Raw genomic sequence first — 27314 nt, forward strand, 5'->3', positions numbered from 1 at the left:
TTTTATGGAAGTGGTTCCATGAGATGCCATGATTTCACCGGATCTTTTGCATTGGTTAAAATGAAGTCGTGAAAGATCCGATCTTTTCATCAGCATTTGAACCCATTCGAAGGAAGTCTTGAAAGATCCGATCGTTTCATCCGCATTTGAACCAATTCAAAGGAAGTCGTGATAGATCCGATCTTTTCCTTAGCATTTGAACCCATTCCATCGATCCAATAGAGATGAATTTTGTGTTTTTATTTTTACACATGTATATATTCTTTTATTTATCTAAATATGTAAATTTAAAGCAATGTAAGACTTATTATGCTAGGAAGTCCCAATCATTGAGCTAAAAGTAGAGTCGGACTGCACTCTTTGGTATTAGTCGTGTTCCTTTACGTGCCTGAGGTTACCAGTTTTTACCCGCAAAGTGTTTCCTTACTTTTAAAAGCATACAATTTATATGAGAGCAGTTCACCACTTTTACCATTTTTGCAACAATTACCATGTTTAAAAGTAAAGGAACAGACCAATTATAAAAGTTTCCTTGCCTGCTCTAGAGAACCCTGCTCAACAAGTCCATTTGTAGATCCCTACAAAACAACAAACATTTCCAAAACGTTGCAAAATAAAATTCACGAAATAGTAATCTGCAGTTGGAGTCAATGTCGAAATCTGCACTGCACTGATGGGAAGTAAAATCCTTTTGTAAGATGAATCAAAACCTGTTGCGGAGGAAGTAAACTCTGTTGCGTGCAGCGGCGGTGTTTAGACTGCAACAGCTGGGACGACCGGAAGTCAAGTTCCTCACTTAAATTTACAACCTGTCGCTCAAACACATCGTTCCCGAAGAAAAATAGGCCAGCTACTGAAGCCCGAAAAGGATGCCAGCAAAGGTGAATCTTACAAACCGATTTCGCTTTTGTCGCCCGTAGCAAAGAAGAAGAACTGATGACACCGTGGAAAACATCTGCCCAGCAATACAGCAAAGGCCCCCACGACACACTGCTCCTTTTCAATTGCCCTACCAATCCTGCTAAGAAACTTAAGTTTGCAGCTTTGTGGTTACAAACCATATAAATAGCGAAATAGCCACATTCTTACGACTGATAGACCCAGAGTCAGATAAAGCAGAAAAATGAGAATACAAACATATTAACTACTGTTACAACAAACTTTATGATGATAAATAAATTATAGTTATTTCATTAATTCCTTTGAATTAATAAAATAAAAACAATGAAAATCATTTTTCAATACAGCATTTTCCATTTTCCGAACAAGACGTGAAAATTACATGCCAAAGGGTTGGTGAAAATGACATGCCAAAGATTAGTGAAAGTGATATTCTTGGGAATTGGTTAAGATAGCATGCCAAAGGATTGGTATAGATGCCATGCCAAAGAATTGTTGAAGATGCCATTCCATCGAGTTAGTAAAGATGACATGCTTAGGATCTGAAAATGAATTGCATCTTTTGGGGGTCACGCTCTTGTAAAAAGAATGAGTGAAGATGCTGAAAAAATGACATTCCATTTCACTTGCACCCATTCTTGAATAGCATCTTTGGCATCGAACATTTTGCTGGGGAACGGATCAACCGACTCTAACCAAATTTTGGGTGTCGTAATATTTTGTCCAAACTTAGTTTAAGTTAGAAGATGGCCATATCTGTCCACTCCTTTTAAATTTGTCTGCAAAATTGTGTGAACGATAACTCTCGAAGGGAACAATCGATTTGGTCCAAACTTTGCACATCGTATTATTCCTTCTAGACATAGATCGGGTTCGAATATGGACTATATCGGTCCACTCCTTCGGGGAACCTTCCACACAAAATTCGGATAAAGTGAAGTTTAAGAGCACTTCCCGCATAGTTTTGAAATTATTTTTCAGCAAATTGTCCCTGAGGCTCCCTTTACGACGGTACAATTTTTTCGGGCGCAAATTCATACTTCCTAAGATAATGGCCTAAAAGCTCCAAGAAACCCTGACGGCACCAACCAAAATAGCTAATCCGCAAGAAAATTCTCGCAGGGAGTTTCTGATTGATCCAAACTTTGCACATCGTTTTATTTCATCCAGTCATGTATCAGGTTGGATGGAATATTCACTATATCGGTTCACTCCTTCGGGTACCTCCCACACAAAATTCGGATATATTGAAGTTTAAGAGCTCTTCTCGGATTGTTTTGAAATTTTTTTCAGCAGGTTGGATGGAATATTCACTATATCGGTCCACTCCTTCGGGTACCTCCCACACAAAATTCGGATAGATTGTAGTTTAAGAGCTCTTCTCGGATCGTTTTGAAATTTTTTTCATACTTCCTTAGATATTGGCCTAAAAGCTCTATGAAACCCTGACGGCACGAACCGAAATGGAAAATCAAGATAATTCTCGCAGGGAGTTTTTGATTGCTGCAGACTTTGCACATCGTATTATTTCATCCAGTCATGTATCAGGTTGGAATATGGACTATATCGGTACACTCCTTCGGGTACCGTCCGCACAAAATTCGGAAAAGCGAAGTTAAAGCTCCTCTTGGATCGTTCTGATTCTTTTCAGTAGGTTGTCCTATTGACCCCATTTACAACTGTACAATATTTTCCGGAGTACGTCCATCCTTCCTGAGATACTGGCCCAAAAACTCCAAAAACCCAGCCAACACATACTAAAAATTTTACTGTGCAAGATAACTCCAAAACTTTTTCAAAGATGTCTTCCAAACTAAGTTTAACGTAATTTAATATTTCGAGTTCTCTATGAATCAGAAGTTTGGTTACTAAAAATTGTATACATCGATGATTTGGTATTGCCCCACATTACGGTAACTACATACTTAACACATTTTAAGCAAACTAATGATTGTTGTGATTTTTTTTGTCAGTGGCTGAGGGTATATCTCCGTCAGCTGACTGATACTTTCTTAGTTCTTATTAGATTTTTTTCTTAAAAGCAGAAGTAAAATCGCGATAACTTTTGTCCGCAACAACCAAAAATTTGCTAGCGAGCGAATTTTTAATGGCGAAGTTTTTCTAAACCTACGTACCACAAATCGTTGATGTAGCGCGAAAAGAAACATTTAAATTTTTTGAATTGGAATATGAAGGAATTGACAACATTTCCCATATGTACCACACCATATTATTTCGTAATGAACTACTCCTGTTGATTCTTTAACTTGTTCGTGTATTTGTCTCCACATCACTTTTATTTTCAACAATTAAAAATGGCTAATACCATTTGCGCCTTTTTAAAATTGCAAATAAGTTTTCATTTTGTTTGGTACAGTGGATGTTTCTGTGATATTGAATGACTGTTCAAGTAGAAGTTACTGCCTTTTCTCCGAAGGTAAAGGATAACCCCAAATGTAAATGACAGTTTTTACTTTTTGCAACGACATAATATTAAACTAAAATATTGAAAGTGGAGTTTCACAGTCGAAAAATTCACATTTTCAGGAGAGAAAGCCATGTGCCGGAAATAATAAAGTTGGCCGTATCAGAGTTTGAAGTGGTTACACCACAGCATGATATGACGTTTCTTAATTCCAGTTCTATAGGGAATTAGGCCGGCTTTCACGATTAGGTTCCAACTATTTTTAAAAAATTTACAACTTCAAATTTGTGCCATTAAATTCATCTCACCCTGTACATTCATATACATCTTTATTCTTGGCCATATATGTATATACAAAAACCCCACTACATGATATTGCTACCCCTATACGCCTACCATACCGATAAATGCCATTGCTATTGTGTTTTCTTTGCATTTTTCGTACATCCGAGGCAAAATGATTAAAATCAAAAAGTAATAAATTTTTCACTTTTCATTTTGTCAAAACTAAAAAATGTGGCCATTGCAATGTGAGTGTTGCAGTTCCATTAATACTAAAAATGCAAATTAGTTTTTTCCGCGGCGATGAGGATTTCCACTCCGCCATAGTATGAATGCCTGTGCACCGGTGTGTCTGAGCCGGCATATTCTGTATCAGAGAGTAGTGCGGCGGCGTGTTTCCTGCAATTCGAGTAGCAAAAAGTTTTTTTATGTCATGCCTTTGACATTGTTCGGGTACATCTTTACAATGAACAGGTGCATTTTCATATTATGTCGTTTTATTAATCAATTAAAAGTGATGAAGTTACCACGACACGAATTGCTGTAAAGTGTTAAGGGACACTCACTGCTCTGGTTACCATTCAAACTTCAATAGGGAATGCAAATTCAATTACTACGTTTTTCGCTTTTTTTCCAACAAAAAAATTGTGCATAAACAGCAGGATAACTTAAAAAATTCTTCAAATAGAAGACTTTCCCAACTGTCGTTACAGACATTTATTACTATTAGATCTTATGACAGGCTGCTTGTCATAGGTATCGGCTCGACCGAAATATTCTTTAAAATGTACAACATGATTTCCTTCATCACCATTTTCACGTCCATTTTTTATATATATATATATTTTTTTTTTGACACAGAGTCTTTTTCTATATTGGATTAAAAAGAAAAGTATATTGTATTTGGAAGAGTATACTCAACAAGGGTATTAATCTTCAAAATCAAAACCTATCGCCCTTTTTTTTAAACCTATCGCGCTTTTTTAATTTGTAGGCCTCAAATATAATATTTTAATATTAAAATGTGCCACAGCGAAATAATAGTCTTAGACCACAACTGAAGAAATCCGCTTCAGATATTCTTGTAAAACATCGAAATATTCGTCGCAGAACCCATAAAGTTTATGGGGATTTCTGAGTTAAAATGAGATTTTTGATTTCCTTCTTTTTTTACTGTGGTGATGCTGCTCATCAGCAAAAGATTTTACAATACTTTGAGACTATATATATATTTTTTTGACTAAAGGTTCCAGCTTTACCCTGCCTTGAAAAAATCGAATTCTGTAAAAACTATAGGCGAAGAAATACTCATAACTTCTTTAAGATTGGTCCAAATAGGATTTTTATTTGGGATGATGACTTCTATTTTGTTTTTCAAAATAGTCAGGCTTAATCCCATAGTCGTTGTTTTAATATCTTATTCAAACAACAACTTTAATTTATTAGTTGTTTAAAAGTGCAGTTGTTCGAGTTTAGGTCGTGCTAAAGAAATTCTCGATCAGAGTGTTTCTTTGGATACGTATCTATTTGAGCGAGCAATAATTGATACTTGGGTATAAAAAGTTTCTTGTTGAAAAACAAGAAACAAGGAAACTGATGAAGGTCTCTGGCGAGATCTGAAACTATAGTCTTCCCTGCCTTACCACTTAATAGACTATGGGATTAAGCCAGACTGTTTTGAAAAACAAAATAAAAGTCAGCATCCCAAATAAAAACGCCAACCCTCCTAATTGTGAGACCAGGCACCGTCGAAAGTTTGGTTTGTTGCTGTTGTTAGCAATACCAACAAATGTGTGTTTTTTTTCGTTGAGACTCAAAAAACGCATAGATATTCTCGATCAGAGTGTTCCTTTGGATACGTATCTATTTGACCGAGCAACTGACACTTGGGTATAAAAAGTTTCTTGTTGAAAAACAGGAAACAAGGAAACTGATGAAGGTCTCTGGCGAGATCTAAAACTATAGTCTTCCCTGCCTTACCACTTGGTAAACATCACCAATTTTTTCCCATTTATACATTAAAGTTGTTTTAATAAAATATTAAAACAACGACTATGTGATTAAGCCCGACTATTTTGAAAAACAAAACATTGGTCCAAATAGATAAATCTTTGTTTGTAGTTGTTATTTTTTATCAGCAATCTAACAAAAAAAAAATAGAAAAAACTTTTGCACAGTGGGCTTGGAAGCAATTTTCGCGCTTTAATATTTAAAATAAATTTTTATCGATGATTGTATTCTTCTATTTTCTTGTTTTATTGAGCTACGATTAATTATAAAAAATTTAAGTTATATTTGATAGTGAGATTCGAATACTTACTTTTTATCTTAATTTTTTAAAATTTGTCATTACAATTTTTCCCTTATACCAACATTTGTTATTGTAACAAAAAAAAATTTTACATTTGTTTTGTTGTTTTGTTTAGGATTTTTATACCCTACACCACTATGTGGAAAGGGTATTTTATGTTTTTTTTGGTAAAAATTCATGTAACACTGCGAAATAATGGTCCTAGACCCCCAATGTGGTATACCAATCTTCATAACTCGACGAGATAAAGCGATTTTGGGATGTGTGTCCGTCCATCCGTCCACCATTATAAATTGTAACCAAACTGCAGGAAGCAATTATGTACCGATCGTCACGAAATTTTGCATGGATAGACACCTATTGTTATTGGTGACGATCGTGAAATATTTAGCGGGTGAAATGGGCCAAAACCAACATAATTTTAAATAAGGTAATAGTATATGACAAAGAAATAGCTTGCAATTTGAGATGGTGATCAGGTAATATTTATAGGGTTAAATGAACCACAAATTTTGTGTGAACATTTTTAATATACAGCTTATATCTTTATTCCTGGTAAGTAAGCTATACTTGGAAAAGGAACTCTTGACATTTCTATTGATGCCAATTGTGTTGGTGTACATGATCAGTTAACAGAGTTACAGCCTAATATATCGAGTTATTTGTTTATAGTGTAATCATAAACAGAGATCGCAATTATAGCTCAATAGTCACGACATTGTGCACGAGGTAAGAGTTTAGGTCGAAAAAGCTGCCTACAATTTTCGATGATAATCTGATATTATTTAGCGGGTGAAATGGACCATTACTTTTGTATGAAAAATATAATAATTTAATATTTGCTCCATATTTTAATTCCTAGAGGACATATACCGGCAAAGTAGCCTATATATGGAAAAAGAACTACTGACCTTTCCCCTGATGCAAATTGTAATAATGGGTCTGCTAGATAACGGGCCCTATCATTCTACAAATTGTCTCTATCATACAAATTACGTGGAGTCCTAGCGTATTCATTGTCCTATTGGATTTTCTTTACATATATTGCAGCATGGTGTAGCTTCGCCACCTTTTTTCAAAAAGTACTCGGTGTCTTATGTCGAGCTTATATATTTATTTATATTAGGTGTATTCCAAAAAGAAACCTGTAGTGCAATTCTCTAACTCATTAAAAAGTGTTCCTAAAGTTCTACCGATAACAACAGTGTTGTCAACTTTTATTTGAACTTTTAATTCATAATTCTGCGTTTTAATTTTACCGATTTTTGTCAGTAACTCAAAAAATGAGTTAGAGAATCGCACTACTGATATTCAAAGAAAATTTAAATATGTAGCTGAAGGGACTAAACAATGTAAATTTTCCAATTTATGAATATTTATTAGAAGTGTATAAAATATAACTGTTCCACAAACATCCCAGTAGGGATAAGTGCACCGCTATTCATGGGACCTACTGTTTATCACCGAGTCAAAACGGCGTGTCCGAAGGCACCGACTTTCGAAAAGTATTACATGGCTGAAATAATCAGGAAATGTCCCCAACATTACTGAGTGTATTTTGCAACCGTTGAAAATTTGACCTGCATTTTCTACATATCAAATTTTCAAATATTTTCAAAATACCCCTCAGTAATGTTGGCGACATTTAACGAGTATATTAGCCATGTAAAACTTCTCTACAGGTTGTGTTTTGTAATTAGTCGTAGTTTAATACAAAAAATTCAAGAACATCGAAGAGTTAGAAGTTTGATGGGGAAAGACAATAACTTAAAACATATGACCTCGAAATGACCCAATATTTTGGGCCCCTCTTTCATACATCTCTCGTACTTAACTTGGGTAATATTCATTACAATGTTATAATTCCGTTCTCTGTAGACTGTGTTAGGTCTGTCAGTGTAAAATTTATGACAACGGTTTATGACGCCTGCCATACAAAAATTTAAGCTGAAAACTTAAAAACTGAACTATACGGTAAAACCTAGGAAAAAATCACAAATGTCAATCTTGTAGAGTATTTTGAAATTTCGATAAGACTTGCAATTTTCTAGCAAAATCCTGAAAACCCAAAAAACTACAAATGTGAACTTTGACTTCGAATTTTTCAACATCCCTCCGGCGATTTTTTTGAAATTTTGCCTGTTAGGGAAAAGGTAATTTAAATTTTTATTAATTTTTCTCGTTAGAGTTGAGCTTTTTGATTTTTTTTTGGATTCTCTCATCTATGAACATTGTAGTTACAGAATCCGCAAAAACCTTCCAAGTGTAAGCAACTTTCATTTAAAGTTAGTTCAGGCGCACCGTGACAGTTAATTTAATATATGAGTCATTCAACGACGACTCTTGCCACTTTATAAAGTATGGAAACGGGCCATATAGACTTAATTTGCATTAACTGCCTAAATTTAATTAATTTAACATTATCCACATTTTTAATGCACAAAATCAAACTGAATTTACATTGAATTTAGCAATTTCAATATGGCAATGCTGTTGAAAATCAATTGTCTTTTGCCAAATGGTCATGTTTATGAAAATAAAAAAGGAAAAAAATCAGAAATTTTCACGTTTCTTTCAAATAAGTAGTGGTCTTTCGCGAATAGCATAGCTTAGCTAATCGTTTTTCGCGCCTTCTATCACATCTATTTTTAAATTTTTATTTTCACAAACATTTCATTACCTACCATACCAATTCTATCGAAAATAATATATTCTTCTAATGTTTCTTTACCATTTTGCGACAGTTTTATAATATTAAAAAGACTCAAATATATCACGAATAAATTAAATTTATTTTTGCTTTTGTCGTGGTGAGAAAGTCAATGGTAGAAAGTATATTTGTTTCGCATATTTTGGCGAACATTTGTAAAACTTTATGAAATGGTCTGCTGGGTACAAACACACAACACAAACAGCTTTGCCATAAATGTAGAAACTATCGTCCGTGAGGTTGAAAAATTAATTCAAATTAAGGAATTTTTAATACAAATTAACTCTGCCGTCTGTTATATATCATATATAACTTTATTTCATATGTCATTAAAAGAATAAAAGTTATTTTTGTCATTAATAGGCAAAAGTTCTTTCTTTCTTGCAACAGCAAATATTTTTGACTAAATTTTAGTCACTAGTATGTAGACAAATGTTCTTGCAATAGGAAATCATTTTGGGAAAAAAGGTAAAATAGGTGCAAACATATCTATGTACATAAATACTTAATTAAAAAGAAACTAATTAAAGGCTAAATAAATTGGGTGTTCCCATTGACTGATCGGCACTCTGTTAAAATTCTTCAGCTTACTATTGCGAATAAGTTATGTTATGTTTTTTGTATGAATACCCTATTTTTTATCTAACTAACATATATATCTTTACTTTCTTTGCAGAATAATATTAATAAGTGCTGTAACAACGCAATGATGACTACTTCCCAGCATTTTTTCAACAATCCATACGCCATGTTTCATGGTCCTCCACCAAAAATGGGACCCCCGGAAAGTCCGCACAACAATTATGCCCTAGATCTACATACAACAACAAAACCGAGAACACTTGACAGAGAGGAGAGACCACCGCCATATACACCGCCCCCACCACCAACGTCACCTAGGTAAGGTTATTCCACGAATCGAACTACAATCAACATACCCAAAAGAAACAGACCCCTAAGCATATCTTCAATCAACACACATTTTAAACGCAAATTTCTTCTGGAAATAAGCAAACTACAAGTGATTACAGAAATTCGTAAAGTTACTAAAAATACACATTTTTTTCACTTGAGATATTCCGAATTTAATTGATTTAGAAAGTAATTCTTTAACAATATTGAAATTCAAAATATTTGCAGTTTAATAATTAAATTTTTTGATTATTATTGCATTCTTGATAAAACAACGTATGCTAATTTGTAATAACTTCAATCTAAAAATAATTTTGATTGGTTGCAATAATTTTCGTCCTAGTCTTAGTCTTTGAAGTACACAAACCCACAGTCACACATATGCTATTCTTTAATACATTATATAGTGTTGATTAGTTAATTAAGTTATATTTATGGAAAAATATTATTTATCGTTAAAGTATCTGAAATTGAGGCTACAAACTCTTTCAGAGTGTATCATTGGTATATTTTACACACTTGTATACTCTTGTTCAGAAGGACTCTTATCCCAACTACATGACAAACATACATACATTGTATTATTTTAACTATATATAATTATATACACAGATATAATAACTAAATAATGATAAAGCTAACTACACGCATACATAGTATGATGAGGAGAAGGCCAAAGTATTCAAAATTGTACATTTTTGTAACAGTAATATATAAAACCGACAAAATGCTAAACAAGGATTTATTTACAAGAAAATCAAAAATCATTACAAAAAAAAGATAATGCATTTTTCCATTTAATATATTTAATTATTGCATTAAATAGTTAAAATCGAATAGGAAGTTGCTTCTAGACATTCCACACCATCCACAAACAAAATGCAACAAACATACATGCAACTAGTTTCCAGTGATCCACGATGGAGTTGGAAGGTGAATACTGTTTGTATTTTTGAGATTATGTTCAACAATACCTTGCAGCATCTAGATTCGTATATCAATTCGGCAACGTCGGTTCCGCAAAGGATTTGTAAGTTTCGCATTATCCGGAATAACTGCATTATCTGGGTATATACATACAAACGCCCTTTTATATATTTTACACCAATTTAACCCTGATACTGCGCTTTACATGGATAAAGAACTAGAAACTTAAAAATGGCTTAGCTGCATTTCGTTTTAGTAAATTTACAACTTCCGCAAGTAAAATTAAAAGAGCCTCTTCATCACTTGTTGTGAATTCTATAGAAATTGTTAGTTTATTGTTATTTAAAAACTTTTATTTGATATAATATTATTATAGTAATAGATAATTTTTAATGACTATTTTTTAACTTCAATAATATAAAAACTACATACATAAACTTAAATATCTCCACTAACTGTTGATATACATATGTCAACAAGTAAGAAACAACGCCAACTGATTTTTGAAATACAATACATTGTATTTTATCTATTGCCACAACAATTCGTAATTAAGTATACGTAAGTAATGTTAATAAATATATATGTATATTAATAGAAATATTTATCTTATAAAATAAAAATAAATAAATGCTAAATATACTATTTAATATTTTACTCATAACTTTTTTTAATCTTTATTAACTATTAGAAAAAGAAATTAACAATATATTTATCAAATCAAACTTATTGTAGACTGTAGAAAGATCATTAACAAACAAAAGCTATTGCAGAGCTCCTTTGTTAAGCAACATCGTACATAATTTTAGGGAACTTGTAGGATAAGAGTTTACATTTCATTAGAAACAATATTTTCATATCAAACAAATTATTAAAAACTAAATATTCAACACTAATGGAGTAGTGCATCCATCATCATTATTGGAGTACATGTGTAAGTAAATTATAAAATAAAAATATGAATCTAAAATCTATACGACTTCAAATTAGGGAATTTAATTAGATTTTTAATAATACATTGGGAATTTAATGGCAAGGGTAATGGTGCCGTAAACAGTGGAGAAATTAAAAGCATAGTGATGCAGTTGAACAAATTTGGGACCAAAAAAAAATATATTAATTAATAATATAATTATGTTCAGTTTTTATTAAATAATTTAACCAATTCCCTGATACATGACATCTCCAATTTGTCTTTTCTTTTAAAGAATATCATTTTTGTTAATTACGAAAATATGCATTTCTCAAATTCATTGAATGATCTTTTCGTCAATTTAGTGAATTAACTTTTAGTGCATTAAATAAATTTTTATAGATTTTAAAGAGATGATTGTTATCAACATTGTTACGTTGCATAGCATAAAGTTTAGATATGTTAATCAAAACGATAGCCTTACTATATGTACATTAGGGTAATAAATGTTCATGCAATTTTTGCATGTACCATGGCCTTGTAGGCCACGTAGAAGTACTTAAAAATTTTGTGAAAAATGTAATTACACCCTTCAACATAATATGAAGGATATAATTAACTTTTTTCATTTAGTTTGTAACGCTTCGAAATATTCCTCGGAGATCCTATAAAGTATATATTCTTGATCAGAATAAAATTCTAAGTCGCTATACCCATGTCCGTATATCCGTTCGACTTTTCAAATCAAGATACAGCTCGCAACTTATAAGATAGAGCTTTATAATTTGGTGCAGAAGTTTCTATTAGGTATTGAAAATGGACTACATCGGTTAACGTTTTGATATAGCCGCCATAAACTGTACCTCCGGATTTTCGGTATTATAACATCGAAACGGCTGAAATTTGGTAGTTAATCTACCTTAGAGCTACAAAACTTTCTCCTAGAAACTTGTCAGTACAGGTACATGTTTGTATATAGCCCCAATGGAAAGGTACCACTCGAGGTTTTAGCTTAGTTATCAAACCGAAATGGCTAAATTTTAGTATTTAGTCGTCATTGGGGCTACAAAACTTTTACCCAGAAATTTGTCATGATTTTCGGTATTTTCAAGATTTTAGCTATATTATTACACCGAAATGGCTGAAATTTAAAATTTAGTCTTCTATGGGGCTACAAAACTTTCCTCAAAAATTTGTCAGTAGAGATTCAAGTTTTGATATAGCCCCCATAAAACGGTACCGACCGATTTTCTGTATTTTCATGATTTTATCCACATTATCCACACCGAAAAGGATGAAATTTAGTATTTAGTCTTCGATGTGGAAATACAGGAATATGGGAGGTACACACGATTTTCAGCATTTTTTGAGGATCTTTGCTATTTTGAAGATTTTAGCTTATTTTTCATATAAAATAGCAGTAATTTCTTATTTAAGGTTGCAAGAGGCCGAATCATTTATCTACGAAAAATTGGGGCCATGTCCACATTGTGATATTACCCATATATCAAGGTACCTCACGATTTTAGCTACTTTGAGGTCTATAGCTACATTTTCCCACCAAAATAGCTTTAATTTGCGATCCAAGGTTTCTAGTGGCTAAAAACCATATATAACGTTTCGTCCCGACCGATTTTGCTGCTATTTTTGCCTTCCCTGGCTACGTCGGTGCTCAGGAAGATAAACTTTTTTAATATACTCCAATTTAATGTGTAGCAAGGCTAATTGGAGAACTTGCTGAAATAGTGCAATATTATAAATTGCATTCAATATGCCATGTTATTTTTATCAGAGCATGAATGTTTGATAAAAACATCTTAATTCCACAATTTCCTACCATCAAAATGCATGTATATTCAGTACTCGTTGGTTATGCTTCCTAAAAAGAAATTGTGTAGAAATTATTTTAGTTATTTAACATTGGATCAGATCAGTGGAAGCAGAATTCCAATCAAAGGGAAAAGCATGGCCCGAAATAAGACGAATGGTACAAGACCAAAATACATTTCGTAATTTTGTAGCTCCATGTAAACATACATATATGGGAAATGTTGCCAATGCTTACATATTCCATTTCGCTCGCGTGCAAATTTTTGGTTGTTGCCGACAAAAGATATCGCGGGTTTACTTCTGTTTTTAAGAATAAATTATTATGAAAACGCTAATTACTTTAATAAGCACAATTGTCACTAAAAAGTTATAACGAAGCGACGACAGTGAGTAGATTGCATAATATTTGTAAAATGTTACTCAGTATTCGCGGAGTTTAAAAAAAATTTACAAAATTTTAAATGTAATCCGACTTTTTTCAAATTATAGGTAAAACTTACAAACAAATAAGTTTTAAATAAATACTTCACGGGGAATCAAATAAGACTAAAATTATAATGATTGGTATAATAATTTGGATGTTATAGCCAAAATAAGCACATAACAAAAAATAAATGTTGGTTTGAAAAAATACTTTTTACATCCATTCTAAAGTTGAAAATATTAGAAAAAAATCTATAGGAGTACTTCTTTTATTTTTCTTGAAACTCCTAAGAAAATGTGCGGATTTTGCTTTATCTACATTTACATAGAAGGTTTCCCACTGAGGAAAATTATCGGGTTGCTGAGGATATATCTCAATGCTTCTGAAATGGAAATAGAGGTAAAATAACCCATTTTAAGTTATATGCATTTCAAAATGCGTGTAAATCGCGTAATTATCAAAATCATTTTGTCCACCTGTGATTTTCATGTACAGCAAGACCATATTTTTTAATTTATATATATTTTTCGATATATAGTTTGGACGCTAAGATGTAGCATCGGCTGCATCTTAGCATTAAAAAACCTATAAAATATCGTTAATTTGCGCAAAGTGCATACAATTTTTGTCCCCATCCGGTTTCAGTGTCCCCATGAAAATCTACATCGATATATATCTATTTCAAGGCGATCAATCAAGAACCGCGGATGTAGCATCACACACAATTTTTTTGTAGCTGCCTTAGCAGTGAATTTTTTAAATCTCTGTTTCCGCAAAAACGGAGATGCTGTACCAGTTTTTTCATTGCAATGGAAACCTTCCCCAGAAAACGCAATAAAATGCGCGATATTTTTAAAAATAATTTTAGGTGATTTCCCTACTTTGGAATTTCTCGTATCTCGCGTTTTAGTAGATGGATTTTCAAGAGTAATAATGTATTAGATCCGCAAAGTAAAAAATTTTAAATTTGCAATCAAGTACGAGAAAATCGAATGACAATTGTAAAAATTTGGCCCGAAAAATATGATGTTTAGAAAATTGTTCGCACAAAAGTATCGTACAGATTTCTGTGAAGTTGGGTAGGCTACATTCACGCCACATATGTTAAAAACTCAGAATCGCGAGTTCTACAATGCTATATATGATTTTTTGAAAAATTTGCGGAACGAAATTGGAAGAACATTTCAAAAAACGCTTAAAATCTGGCTTCAAAATGTCAGCATCATTTAATGGTAGACGCAGATCAAATTTTGAAAAGTTATACATTTGTGAGATGATCCTTATTTAGTCGCCTTCTACATTCACTTTGACAGAAATATCGTAAAAAGTGTGGTTTAATCACAAATCGAGAGAAAACAAAAAAATACACGTTGGCTTCAACCCATTTTTTATCATAAACATAGCCACAGCTTGGGTGCCACCGTGGTGTAATGGTATGCACACCCGCCTTGCACGCAGAAGGTCGTGGTTTCGATTCCCCGGCTAGGCAAATCAAATTTTCAACGGTGGCAAAATCCCCTCAGTAATTTTGGCGACATTTCCTGAGTATTTCAGCCAAATAAACTTCTCTACAAGTGGTGTCTTAGGACTCGCAGTTTGGACTCGGCGATAAGCTGTAGGTCCCATATCATTGAAATAATATGAATCGGGGTGCACTCATTGATATGAGAGAAGTCTACCTTGTCCCGCCTGGGTCATTGTATTGGCATTATGCACAAGTTGTTTGTCATGGCATCATATCATAGCATTTTGCACCAATGCATTGGATCCGGATTTTCATCAATCAGGAAAAAAATTTGCAGTCCATTTATGTAATTTGTTGAACTAATACGAATACAATGCACAGATGATTTCTATTGCCACATGTTATTTTCCTTTATTTTTTATGTAATTTTCAAGATTATATATTATGTTGATCTGCCAAAATCATATATATCTCTTCCGATGGCTGCAAGATATTTCTTTCATCTTGGGGTTTAGTCCTTCCAATATTCGATAAATTAGGTGTCAGTCAATCTCTGCACCAGGCTTATAAATTTGAATTCTGTTATTTTATTTTTAAACAACTTCTTCCGTAATAGTTACCATATTGTTCCATAAGCCGAAGTAAGAATATATTTCCAAACACAGTCTTCTACTTTGCTTCTCCAATTTCGGATGCCATGTTTTGTGTGCCATTGAAATTATGATTTCATATGGAACCACTTCCATTTAATTTTGCTGGCATATTACACATTTTTAACTATGATTGTAATACCTAGATACTCCACTTGGGAGTGATGTTTTTCTTATTTGTTTCCTGCTGATTGTTCATATCAGATAAAGCTTATATCAAATGTAATAAAGGAAGCCGACAAACCTAAATTTATATAAATTCAATAGGCCATGATCAATTGTATCAGATAATTACTTCTGCTTTGTTGTTTTATTTGATAGTATATATTTAATATATAATAATGGTGTTATTTATTACAGGAAAAAACTGTACAATCATATTGGAAATTTACTCTTGACATAATAAATTATTCATCACTATCGCCTTTCTTTTTCTTGCACCACAAAATGTCCCTTGCGTCGGAAGATTAAATCGTTTAAGTGGATTAAACACTGCCCTATATTGCCATTTCTTTTAAAATATAATAAAATAATTTAATTTAAATACCATTAACAATAAATGTAGCCGCTTGCAATTTTTGCATTAATCAATACATTTGTCAAACATTTAATATTGAAAAAAGTATAATTTTAATATTCTAAAAATACAATAAACAAAGACTTGGATTTTTTCCTAAATATTATACATAACATATAAGAGCATAGTATTAAGACATAATATTTAGTTTTATTATTTAAATGATTATTATAATACAAGCACTAGACGCTTTTACTCTAACATAGTGAAAAATATCTACTTTATAGTAACAACTGTATACGATACAAATGTCACCAAGGGCATACAAATACATACATATATTTATAATGTTAGTGAGTAGCTTTAACTTTAGCTATGGACTTTAGAAATCCATTTTAGTAAATGTAGTGCAAAAATGATGCTTATAAAATATATAAAAATTACTTGAATGAAACAAAAACTATGTATATAAAATACATAGATGAGATAAAGCCGACCCTTGTTCTGTTAAATAGCCCCAAAAATTTAAATCATTTTTGTTTATGAAACTGTTAATGTGACCCCCCAAAAGCACCCTGTAAAATGCATTTCTTGACCGAGAGTACAAAAGACACATAAAAAACTTACAATTGAATATTTGAAAATCAAATAAGAATATGCAGGTGCATTCCTGTCAATAATTAGACCTAAACTTTAATTGTAAATCAGATTAGAAATCGCGGAAATCAAATACTATCACATCCATCCGTTACCAGTTATATGCCGGGAAAAGAACAAAAAGTTGTCGACAAACCACAAAAAAAAACTTATGTATACTTCCTCATATCAATTTAGTGTGTAAAAAAATCACTAATTAGAGAATATACTCAAAATGCATATTAGTAGGTACATTTATTTTTATAATATAAGATATGTGTGTAGAATATTCAACATCTAACAGTTAACTACTTTCACTAATAAGCACAATATAACTAATGTAAATAACCTTATCAGGTATTATCTTATTATTATCAATCCAACATAATTGAAATATTATATTTAAAAAAATCGTTTGTCATATTCTTTTATTATCGACAATTTGATGTCCTAGGACTGATTTGTAGTTGTATTTCGTATTCGATTATATTAAAAAGAAAACCAATCAAAATTGTTAAGAAAAATGTAAAAATTATTTTAATGCATACGTAAATGGCTTTAAATGACATTTTTAATGTTACATAAACATCAAAACAACAAAATTAAAAAAATGCCAATTGAAAAAAGACTCTTTTTCGCCTAGTTAATTAAAATTGTATAAATTGTAAATATGTTAAAGAAAATGCATTGATTAATCTCCAATCAACGCACTCTTCAATCAACATTCCCAATTAATCATGAGAAAACTCTGTCGTCATCTCGGTAAGTATTTACCTATAAGCATAACATAGAAATATCTATAAGTCATGTCAAGTCTTCTGGAAAATATTCATAAATATTTATCCGTAATTGAAAGTGTGGCCTCATTCTAATATAATATTATTTCGAGCCGTTTCCAACTTAAATTTATCTAAATTGTGTTCAATTGCTTATTTATCTGTTCCTCGTATTCAATTTATTAATTAAATATATAAGTTTCTGAAAACAGTAAGTAGGAGGTTTTTTTCCTATCAACAAATCATCGTTAATGTTACGTAAAATACATTTTATATACGTTTATGTTAAATACATTCTTGAAATTAATCCAAAAATTTAAAAAAGGGGAAAGGAGGAATTTAGCTTCTTATATAACATTTAACTTTATCTTTAATTCTTTAAATAACAAAGAGAATTGGAATTTTATATAGTTTAAAAATATCAATAGGTTTTGCCTACAGACATACGAGTACACTGCCGCGACCTTGAATTAAATAAATTTGTTTTTATTAATTTCTCGTTGGAGTTAAGTTGAAGGATTGAATAATTTTTGTGCATATGAAAAGGGAAAGCCGAAAAGATTCCCACACAACCGCCAAATTAGCTACCGCTTTTGCTGATAGTTAGCCAGGCTATGATTTGAACTCACGTCCGCGAAAACATATTAAAATATTATCATGACGTGTTAGCGTTCACAACCACACTAATAACATACAAAGACTGCGCTATAAAGCGTTTGTCATGGAATTCATGCAGATAGAAACAGGACAAAACTCGTCACTGAAAAAACAAACTCGTTGCATTTGAAAAATCAAAGTTCGATGCAAGCTTGGTCTCTTAACTACAATATTCGCAATTACAATATTACAATAACTTCGGTATAAGATGCGAAATATTGCAAGGAGACGCCCCTGCCTACAGCAACCGATATGCCTGATGAACTGCGTAACTAACAGCGAAACTGTGTGGGAATCTTTTCAGCTTTCCCTTTCCATTTGCAAAAAACAATCTTCGATCATTCAGCTCAACAAATTTTGGAAAAAAAATTACCTATGGTCTAATTATAGAATTTAGACTCAATAATTTGTGCCTTTGCAGGACTTAGAACACCAAAAAAGGATTAGGGCAGTCAACTACAAAATTTCGTAACAAAATACATTTACATTTTATGTTAAAACGAATGATAAAAATAATGGTATGATATAATTATATTAAATTCTTTTATAAATATAGATGATATGAAGGCGTTCTCTACTCATTCAGGGCTGCTATGGTGCTACTATGGTATTTTTGAATGTTTCAGAAGGTAACATTCCTCCTAAAGCCTTTTCGACTATAAGTATTCCTACGTAGGTTGTATGGTAAAAACCAAAAATGTTTTACAATCGATGAATCCGAGTTTCACGCTTTCAGAATTCTCTCACTGTTAACATATTCTATAGAGTATGACTGAAATTCTTTAAAATAAAGTGTTTTAGGAGGGATCCCATAATGTCGACCATTAAAAATAATTTTCGCATCAATGTAAAAAATGGGTTGAAGCCAACATGTTTTTTATGTTCCCTTCCGATTTCTGGCTTAACCTTATATTTTATAGACCTATGCCCAAACAAAGAATCACAGAATACTCCATGGGCATCATGATACTAGTGTATGGTTTTTCGATATATCTACTGCATCCACCTAACATTGATGCTGACATTTTGAAACCGGAATTTCGGGGTTTTTTGATTTTTTTTAATAATCTGGACGCACAACAATATAATATTCAAAACTCATAATAGGATTATAGAACTCGTGATTTTATGTCGTTTAATGCATATCTCATGAGTGTGCTCCTTACAGTATCCTAGTAATTGGAGTCTAAAGTCCAACATTTGATGCGTGAATTTTCTTAAAAACCTATTTTTTGCGTCATTTGCAAGTGTTATTCAATTTCCTTTGAACTCCGCGTGAATTTATTTTTTTACGCGACTGATCTAATAAGACTATCCGCGATCGAATCCATCCACTAAAACCGCGGATATAGATACCTTGGAAATAGGAAAATCAGCAAAAATACGAATACGCGTACTAAACAGCGATTTTCTTTAAAATGCTTATAATATTTGCGAAAACGCGTGTCATAAATAGACATCGGATTTTAGCATGTTTTTATTTCTTATCCGATTGGACTCAAATTTTGGATCTAGATGTTTTGAGGGTCAATTATTCGATATTTGGGGTCATATCAAAAATATACAAAAAATATGCAAAAAATATGCAAAAAATATGCAAAATATATGCAAAAAATATGCTAAATATGCAAGCGTTTTTTTGACAAAAATCGTCAATTAAATTTGGAAAATCATCAAAAAAGCATTCTAAATTATGTTTTTTGCCGTTTAACATTGTTTTTTGCAGATTATTATGTTATTGAGAATTCTCCAGATATTTCGCCACAGTAATAAATCTAGACTAACAAGACTTAAATCAGTTTTCACAAGGTGAGAAAATGTCAAATAACCCAGCATTCCTATTACAACATAATTTGCTTCCTATACAAATGTAGGTAGATAATGGAAAAATTTCAAAAACTCAATCATGTTAAATCAACGTGTCCAAATATGGTGATAGTTTCTAAACGGCCAAAATTGTCTAGCAGAAAAACAAAGGAGCTAGAGTTAGTCATCGCTATTTTTGTTTAGATTAAAATGAAATTTTTTGTAGTTTTTGGAAAAAGGGTTCGTTTTTTAGGAAAAATGGGAAAAAGTACTAGAGCAAAATTTACGATTCCAGGTTCTGGAATATAACTATAATTAGAAGTATACGTTTTGAATATCCACATATTGGATTTGAATATATTTTATAGTGTTTAGTCCTTTATTCAGTATATACAGACATAAATTGGAAATTTTTGTTCTTTGTGGTCAAAAAGCTTCTTTAGATAAATGCTCTAACTGCCGCTTTAATATTGACGACATGGTTTTAGTTTAATGCATTAAAAATACATAATTTTATAATATCGATCTATATTGTACGCATACAACCGCTTAATGCAGAATTGCAAAATGTTCACTCCTCGTCGAAAAGTAATGCATTATTGTTATACCCATCCACGATGAATAATAAGCAAAATGAAGAACGCCCAATGATTAGTGCAAAATAACATCACTTAGAAAAACCACACAATAGAGTGGTAGTGGTAAAATAAGTCAAAAACCTTGGAATTGTCTTTAAAATGGCAAAACCATTCACACATTTCTGCTAGAAAAGTATTTGGAATGCTAAAAAAATATAGTTCATTCATTCCTGCTACAGGAAAACAATTTTGATAGCACAGTCGAAAAGTCATAACCCTTTTGTATACAAAATTAATTAATTTATACCTGTCCGTGTACTCGATAATTTGTGCTAAATATTTCCAATGCTTCGAATTTGTTGTTTAATGGTGAAGTTGGTGAAAAATTGTTTCACCTACATTTAGTAAAAATTATCGAGTACAAGGACAAACTTTTCATGACACATTAGTCCTGTTGTATAGGATATAAATAAATATGTTGAGAAAAATATTCGCCGCAATATTGTCATTAAAGTTGCCAAATGCACTACACACCTGAAAAGCGAATATTACAAGGAATATTAATTTACAAAACGATGAAATTCCACATCTGTCTCTAGGTTTGTTACATCCTGATGTAAACGCCATATTTCCAGCACTACTTTCACAATCTGATTGGTTTTTTTCTGGAACAAATACGGGCAATGCTAAAAAAATGTCCGGATTGTCGAGTAGAAAAATCTCACTATTTTTTACACGTAGAGCACTTTCAGTTAAGTGTATTAGCAATTACAATTTAAAAAAATATTATTATATAACTTCCACGAGTGATTTAATCATATAAAATAATTTATTTTCTATACAATTCGTTAATCCGAACAATTTGATAATTCGCACACCACCGAAACCTGTGGTGTAATATATATGGGAGCAATATCCAAATCTGAATCGATTCTTACAAAAATAGGGATCGCCCTAGGGCCAAAAAATCCCCAATTTTTATGCGAATTGGTCTATAAATGTGACCTGTGCTTTGTTTTCAAAAAGACATGGCGAGATGGCAATCATGAATAAAAATTCCGTGCGGAATTTGTTTCCTTTCCCCAATTTCACAATTTTTTGTTTCCATATTTATGCCCAAAAAGGGAATATTTTTGTCGATTCGACTAGAATACGCCATAATGAATCGAATCTAGTAGTTTTCAACTTTTAACAAATATTAATTTTAAAAGAATTTCATTTTTTAAAATTATTTTCCGTGTGGAAAATTCAGAGGGAAATATTCATGATGGCACCGTATATATTTTTTATATGTTTTTAATAAAATATGAAAGATTTTATGTAATATTCAATATTTTCTTAAGGGGAGTACACACTAACAGTAAAAAACTGACAGTCAATGTACTTTAAGGACAATTTTCCGGCAAATAACAACTTTTATTTTGCTAAAAACGTTTGAAATACAATGTTTACGGTATTATTTAGAGATTATAAAAGAAATTTTTCAATTAGGCTTTGATATTCACGAAATAGACTTCGATGACTGTCAGTTTTGCTTGTCAATGTGTACTACACTTTAGTCTTAATTTCTAGCTCATTTGTTATTCTGTCAGACAATTTTGGCCGAGCAGAAACTATCAACATATTTGGATACGTACATTTTGACATTTCTGATTGAGTTGTTGAATAAATTTGTATTAACAAGCAACTTATGTTGTTATAAGAAGGCTGCGTTATAGGAAATTTTCTAAGTCTTTTAGTCCAGATTTATTGCTGTGGCGCAATAATAATTAATAACATGATAATCTGCTAAGAAATCGACGTTTAACGGCAATAAACATAATTTAGAACACTTTTTGATGAGTTTCCAAATTTAATTTGATGATTTTTGTCAAAAAAATTACTTGCATATTTTTTGCATATTTTTTGCATATTTTGCATATTTTTTGCATATTTTGTGCATATGCAAAATATGCAAATATGCAAAAAAATAAAAACGAATTTTGGTCCAATCAGAATTTTCGTATCTTTATTAATAAAAAATATGCAAATACGCAAAATCCGATGTCTAGTCATAAATTATAGAGATGCGCGAGTAATATGGGTCTTTTACGCAAAATAGAACGTGGAGGCACATCCGTGGTTCTTAAAGAATCTATTTGAAATAGGTGTATATTGAGGTATTTTTTATGAATAAAACATCGAAATATACCTATGCATATTGAAAGAGATTGATGCGCTGTATCCAAAATCTGATGCGCTTCAACCAACTTTAACTAATTCGCTAATAACAGTCTTTTTAACTCTCGTATTTTTTGAATGATTGTAATTTCAATATTGCTCTTAATTTCGTATCATTATAAGTTATCACAGTAAGCAGTAAAGCTTTCGCGATGGTAAACAATATTTCGTGATGAAGTTCTAGCGGAATATGGGATTTTAGCGAAATAATTGGAAACCTCCCAAATATTTTTTTCCAGTATTTCTAATCGAAACAAAAAATATATTTGGAATAATATTTTAGCAATAAGTCTTTTCTCTTTTGTTGTAGCTATAATATGCAATTTATAAAAACAATGTTTATAATTTTGGTTTCATATTTTTTACGCGTTGTCTAGATTCTGTACGTATTTTTTATTTATTTTTTTAAAGATTTATACGGACTCTGAGGTAATATAATTTAGATTTACTCCCAGTGTCTTTTTTTTAGTTTCCGCTAAAATAAAAACAAATTTTAGAAGTTATGGTGCATCTACGGATGGATATCAATGCTGTTACTGATATATGCATACATTTTCTCAATACAACAAATAAGACATTTTAAAATATTTTTTCTTTATAAGAGAATAAAAATCGGTATAACTTTTGCGCGCATCGGCCAATTTTGTGAACTGATTTGAAACCAGAATTTTTTCCTTAACCTCTATACCAAAAATCGTAGATGTGCTCGCAAAAAACCTTTTATTTTTTCAAATGGAATTGTAAAGGAAATTTGGTTTTTACCATATACTCTTACACTATTAATTTCTCATTATTTCGACAGATTGGATTTAAATCTACCTGAGGGAATTAAATTAAAAATAGAACCAGGTTTGAGAACATTATGTTTGAGTATATTTGAAATTTATTTTGTACATGAGACTTATTTTTTCCAAGTCATATACATTGATAATTTTTACTCCAATAATGATATAGATATCAAGCTTTTTGTAGAAAATTAACTTATGTTGAAACTGAGGTATGGGGTATTGTAACTCGCGATCATTTTTACTATACCATAACTTTTGACCGCATTTCGGTAAAATAAACTGTTTTAGCCCGATTCACCGAGGGGTTTCTTAAAATAATAATTTGAGCGGAAGCTGTGGTCGTACTAATGTAAAAAAATCGGAAAAAATCGCTGAATTAAACGAGTTTCATTATGTTATTTTCCAATTAGTGGTTTTATAACACAATGTAGAGCTTAATGCTCAAAGGAGAAGTTACAGAGTACACTTCAGAGTTGAAGTTTCTAATGTATGATTTTTTAATATATCCACTGTATCTACCTCAAACGGATGCTGACATTTTGATACCTGAAAAATGGGTTTTTTTGAATTTTTGCTTTAATCGGGACGCGCAGCTGGATTTCCCTAAAAGCTTATTATTTGATTGTAGTACTCGCGATTTCGCAGGATCACAGTAATCTGCGCCCAAACACGAAATTTTTGTGCGTAAATTTTTCTCAAAAACCTATTTTTTTGGTTTAAAATTTCCAAACGTCTTTCGATTTCCGTGGAAACCCGCGTAAATTTAGTTTTTTTACGTTCTGAATCTAACAAGCCACGACGCGTAAAAATCCACCCACTAGATCGGCGGATATGATACCCCTCAAATTTCGAAAATTTTCAAAAAATTATTTTGAAAATATCGCATATTAAAACGCGTTTTGGTTGTGTCAGTTCTACTTAAATAAATAGATCGATACGCGTGTTTAAACTGCTCGAAAACAGATATTTAAAAACTCTCGTAAATCCAGAGATATACTAGATTTTATCTAAAAATTTAGTGCGATGCTACATCCACGGTTCTTGATGGATCGCATTGAAACGGCATAGAATGATGTATTTTTTAATGGTGATTATTGAAATCGGATGCGCATAAAATGTAAATGAACTTCGCGGAAATTATGACCATTTTACTGTATTTTGCACCCTAATATGCAGCGGATGCTACATCGTGGCCGCCAAATAGAATTTGACAAACTGTACATCAAATAAAAGGGATTGATTCGCTGTGTTGGAAAATCGGATGCGCATCATGTCATTTTCGTAATTACGCGGTTTATATGCGTCTCAAATGTTGTAATATTCAATATAACATTATTTTAACGTTATGACACAATTGGAATTCCTTGTGATTTAATATAAGGTTCAAATAATATTATCCAATAGGAAAACTATAAGCGAAAAATTTGTTACAACGGAATATCATCATTATTGCGTGAAATTTTGACGAAAATGCCGAAGAACTCAAACATTTTTTCTCCAACTTTTCCTATAAAACCATAAAAAAATAAAATAAGAATAATATGATTTTAATTTTTTCGTAATATTTTCTTCGTATTTTTGCAAATAACATGAATACTATGGCTCCAACCTACACAACTTAGGTTTCATTTTATCCCTCAAAATGTTTGGATGCTTTTATAATTTTTTAATATATTTTTCGTAAGTATGAGCGCTATTGTTTCAAAAATATGTTTGTAAATACGTGAAATTATTTAACAAATTTGTTTTTTCGCGAATCCATTGAGACTTTGCGATTATTTTTTGCATCATCGCATAGGGTATGTATTCAGTTAACGATAATGGGATATAACAGCTAACTACATTAAGCCGCGATTTTTTTTGGATTTTTTGTAATTATCATAATTAAAACGTTCAAATCTTTTGCGCGCAACGATCAAAGTTAGTAACGAAAACAGATTTGGAATGCTGATTTTTTTCTTAATCTATGTACCAAAAATCATTGATGTATTATCAAAAATTTTTTTTGATTTTTTTGAAATGCAAAAGACAATTTTAGACATTTTTCCTGATATATCATAATAAAACATCCCCTTAAGAAGTGTCTCTAAGATATTATATTTAATAGCTGTAGCATTGGTCAATTCCGTCCAAACTATAAGTACTTGTGTATAAAATGATGACTTCTAAGTCTCTTTAAAATTTCATTGAAATTGGACATATGAACCGATCTCGATATAATTTGGCACATTTATTTCTAGACCAAATTCCGTTACAATGTACATATATAGCGTGTTTGGTGTATCAAATACCTCAAATCGACCGAAAATATATATGGGAGCTATATCCAAATCTGAACCGATTTTAATATAATTTAATATTTTTTGGAGACTGTATTTGTAAGCGTTCATAAAATATCTGCATACAAAATCTAAATTTTGTAGAGGTACCTCCGATCCTAGGCTATAACTCCGGATCAATGCGGAATTTCAAAAATTTATTTAGCCTATTTTACTTTCAGGCGATTTTGCAATATACCCTCAAATGTTCAGGAAGGTCTGTTCAGAGGTTTTCGACTCCATTAATTACAAACAAACAAACAAACGTAGAAACATTTTTGTATTTTATATATAGATTACATTAAAGTAAAGTTTACTGATATCCTTTTTAATTTAGAAATATTTTATAAAAGTGTAGTATCTTTTACATCATTTCTTATGTATGTGAACAATGTGTTGGCTTTATTCGAAAGTACTTACTCCTTTTGTTATCGGCTCAGGCGATTGCGGGTGTTAAAATGTCACTTTTCGATGTCACTAGTTGACAAACTGTAAATGTACAAACATTTCACTGCGCGACAGCAAAAAAATGACAAGGAAACTAAGCAGATTACGAAAATTTTATTATAAATCTGTAAACCCCTGGAATCTCTAAAAATTATAAACGCGTTTGTGGGTGGGTTAAAGTCGTGGGGTACTCAGATGAAGGAATCTCCATATAAAACGTTTGCGTAAAGTTTTCAAATGTTGACAAAATTAAATGGCTATAAAAAGCAAGCGTTTTATTTGAGAAAGCCCATTACCTGAGAACCCCATAACCAAATTACAGTCTATTTATACCGAAAGTGTAGATAAAGACTTCAAAATACCTGAAATCGGAAGGTCTATAGTAAAAAATGGACCCTGTTTGATCATATTCATGCATTGTCATCCAAATCTAAAAAGTGTGCAAAGTTTAAGTTCGATTGGTCAACTGCAACTGTGTTAAAAATTAGTTACTAGATTTAAATCAAGTTAAATAAAACAATGGCTTCTAAAGTTGTTATATGTTAGGTTACAGATTTTTCTTGTTCAGAGATTCATACTGAAATTTGATCTGTAACATTTCTCCCATTAACAATATCTCCAAAAAGTGTAGGATTGTCGGAGATTTTGACTCAGTATGGAATCATGTGAAATGTACAGTCCAAAATTTAAATAATTTCATCCTTTAATATATAAATGTCTTCTTTTAGCCCTTTTCATCTAGAACTATGTTTCATGTTACCTTCAAGCACCATTTCGAAAAAGGTGTAAAAAATTTCATTAAAAATATTTCGTGCTTTTTTG

The 27314-nt window shown here is 31.6% G+C and overlaps 1 protein-coding gene across 11 annotated transcripts in view; it reads left to right on the forward strand.

Annotated features, from left to right (window-relative positions):
• The window catches only part of fru (sex determination protein fruitless), an 805497-nt gene that overhangs the window by 280032 nt on the left and 498151 nt on the right, over positions 1 to 27314 (forward strand). For 9 of the 11 annotated variants that reach the window (XR_012408588.1, XM_073957500.1, XM_073957651.1 and 6 more), the window contains one exon: positions 9305 to 9528. Coding sequence is in view for 8 of the 11 variants with exons in the window: in XM_073957651.1 (XP_073813752.1) it covers positions 9305 to 9528 (224 nt within the window). In the remaining 3 variants the exon portion in view is untranslated. Of the gene's footprint in view, positions 1 to 9304; positions 9529 to 9560; positions 17665 to 27314 lie in introns of those variants that run through there. The other 2 variants (XM_073957581.1, XM_073957734.1) reach the window with 2 other exon arrangements.

The sequence above is a fragment of the Musca autumnalis genome, unplaced genomic scaffold, assembly GCF_047663935.1.
Source record: "Musca autumnalis isolate F117 unplaced genomic scaffold, ASM4766393v1 scaffold_1, whole genome shotgun sequence".
In the NCBI taxonomy this organism is placed as follows: domain Eukaryota; kingdom Metazoa; phylum Arthropoda; class Insecta; order Diptera; family Muscidae; genus Musca; species Musca autumnalis.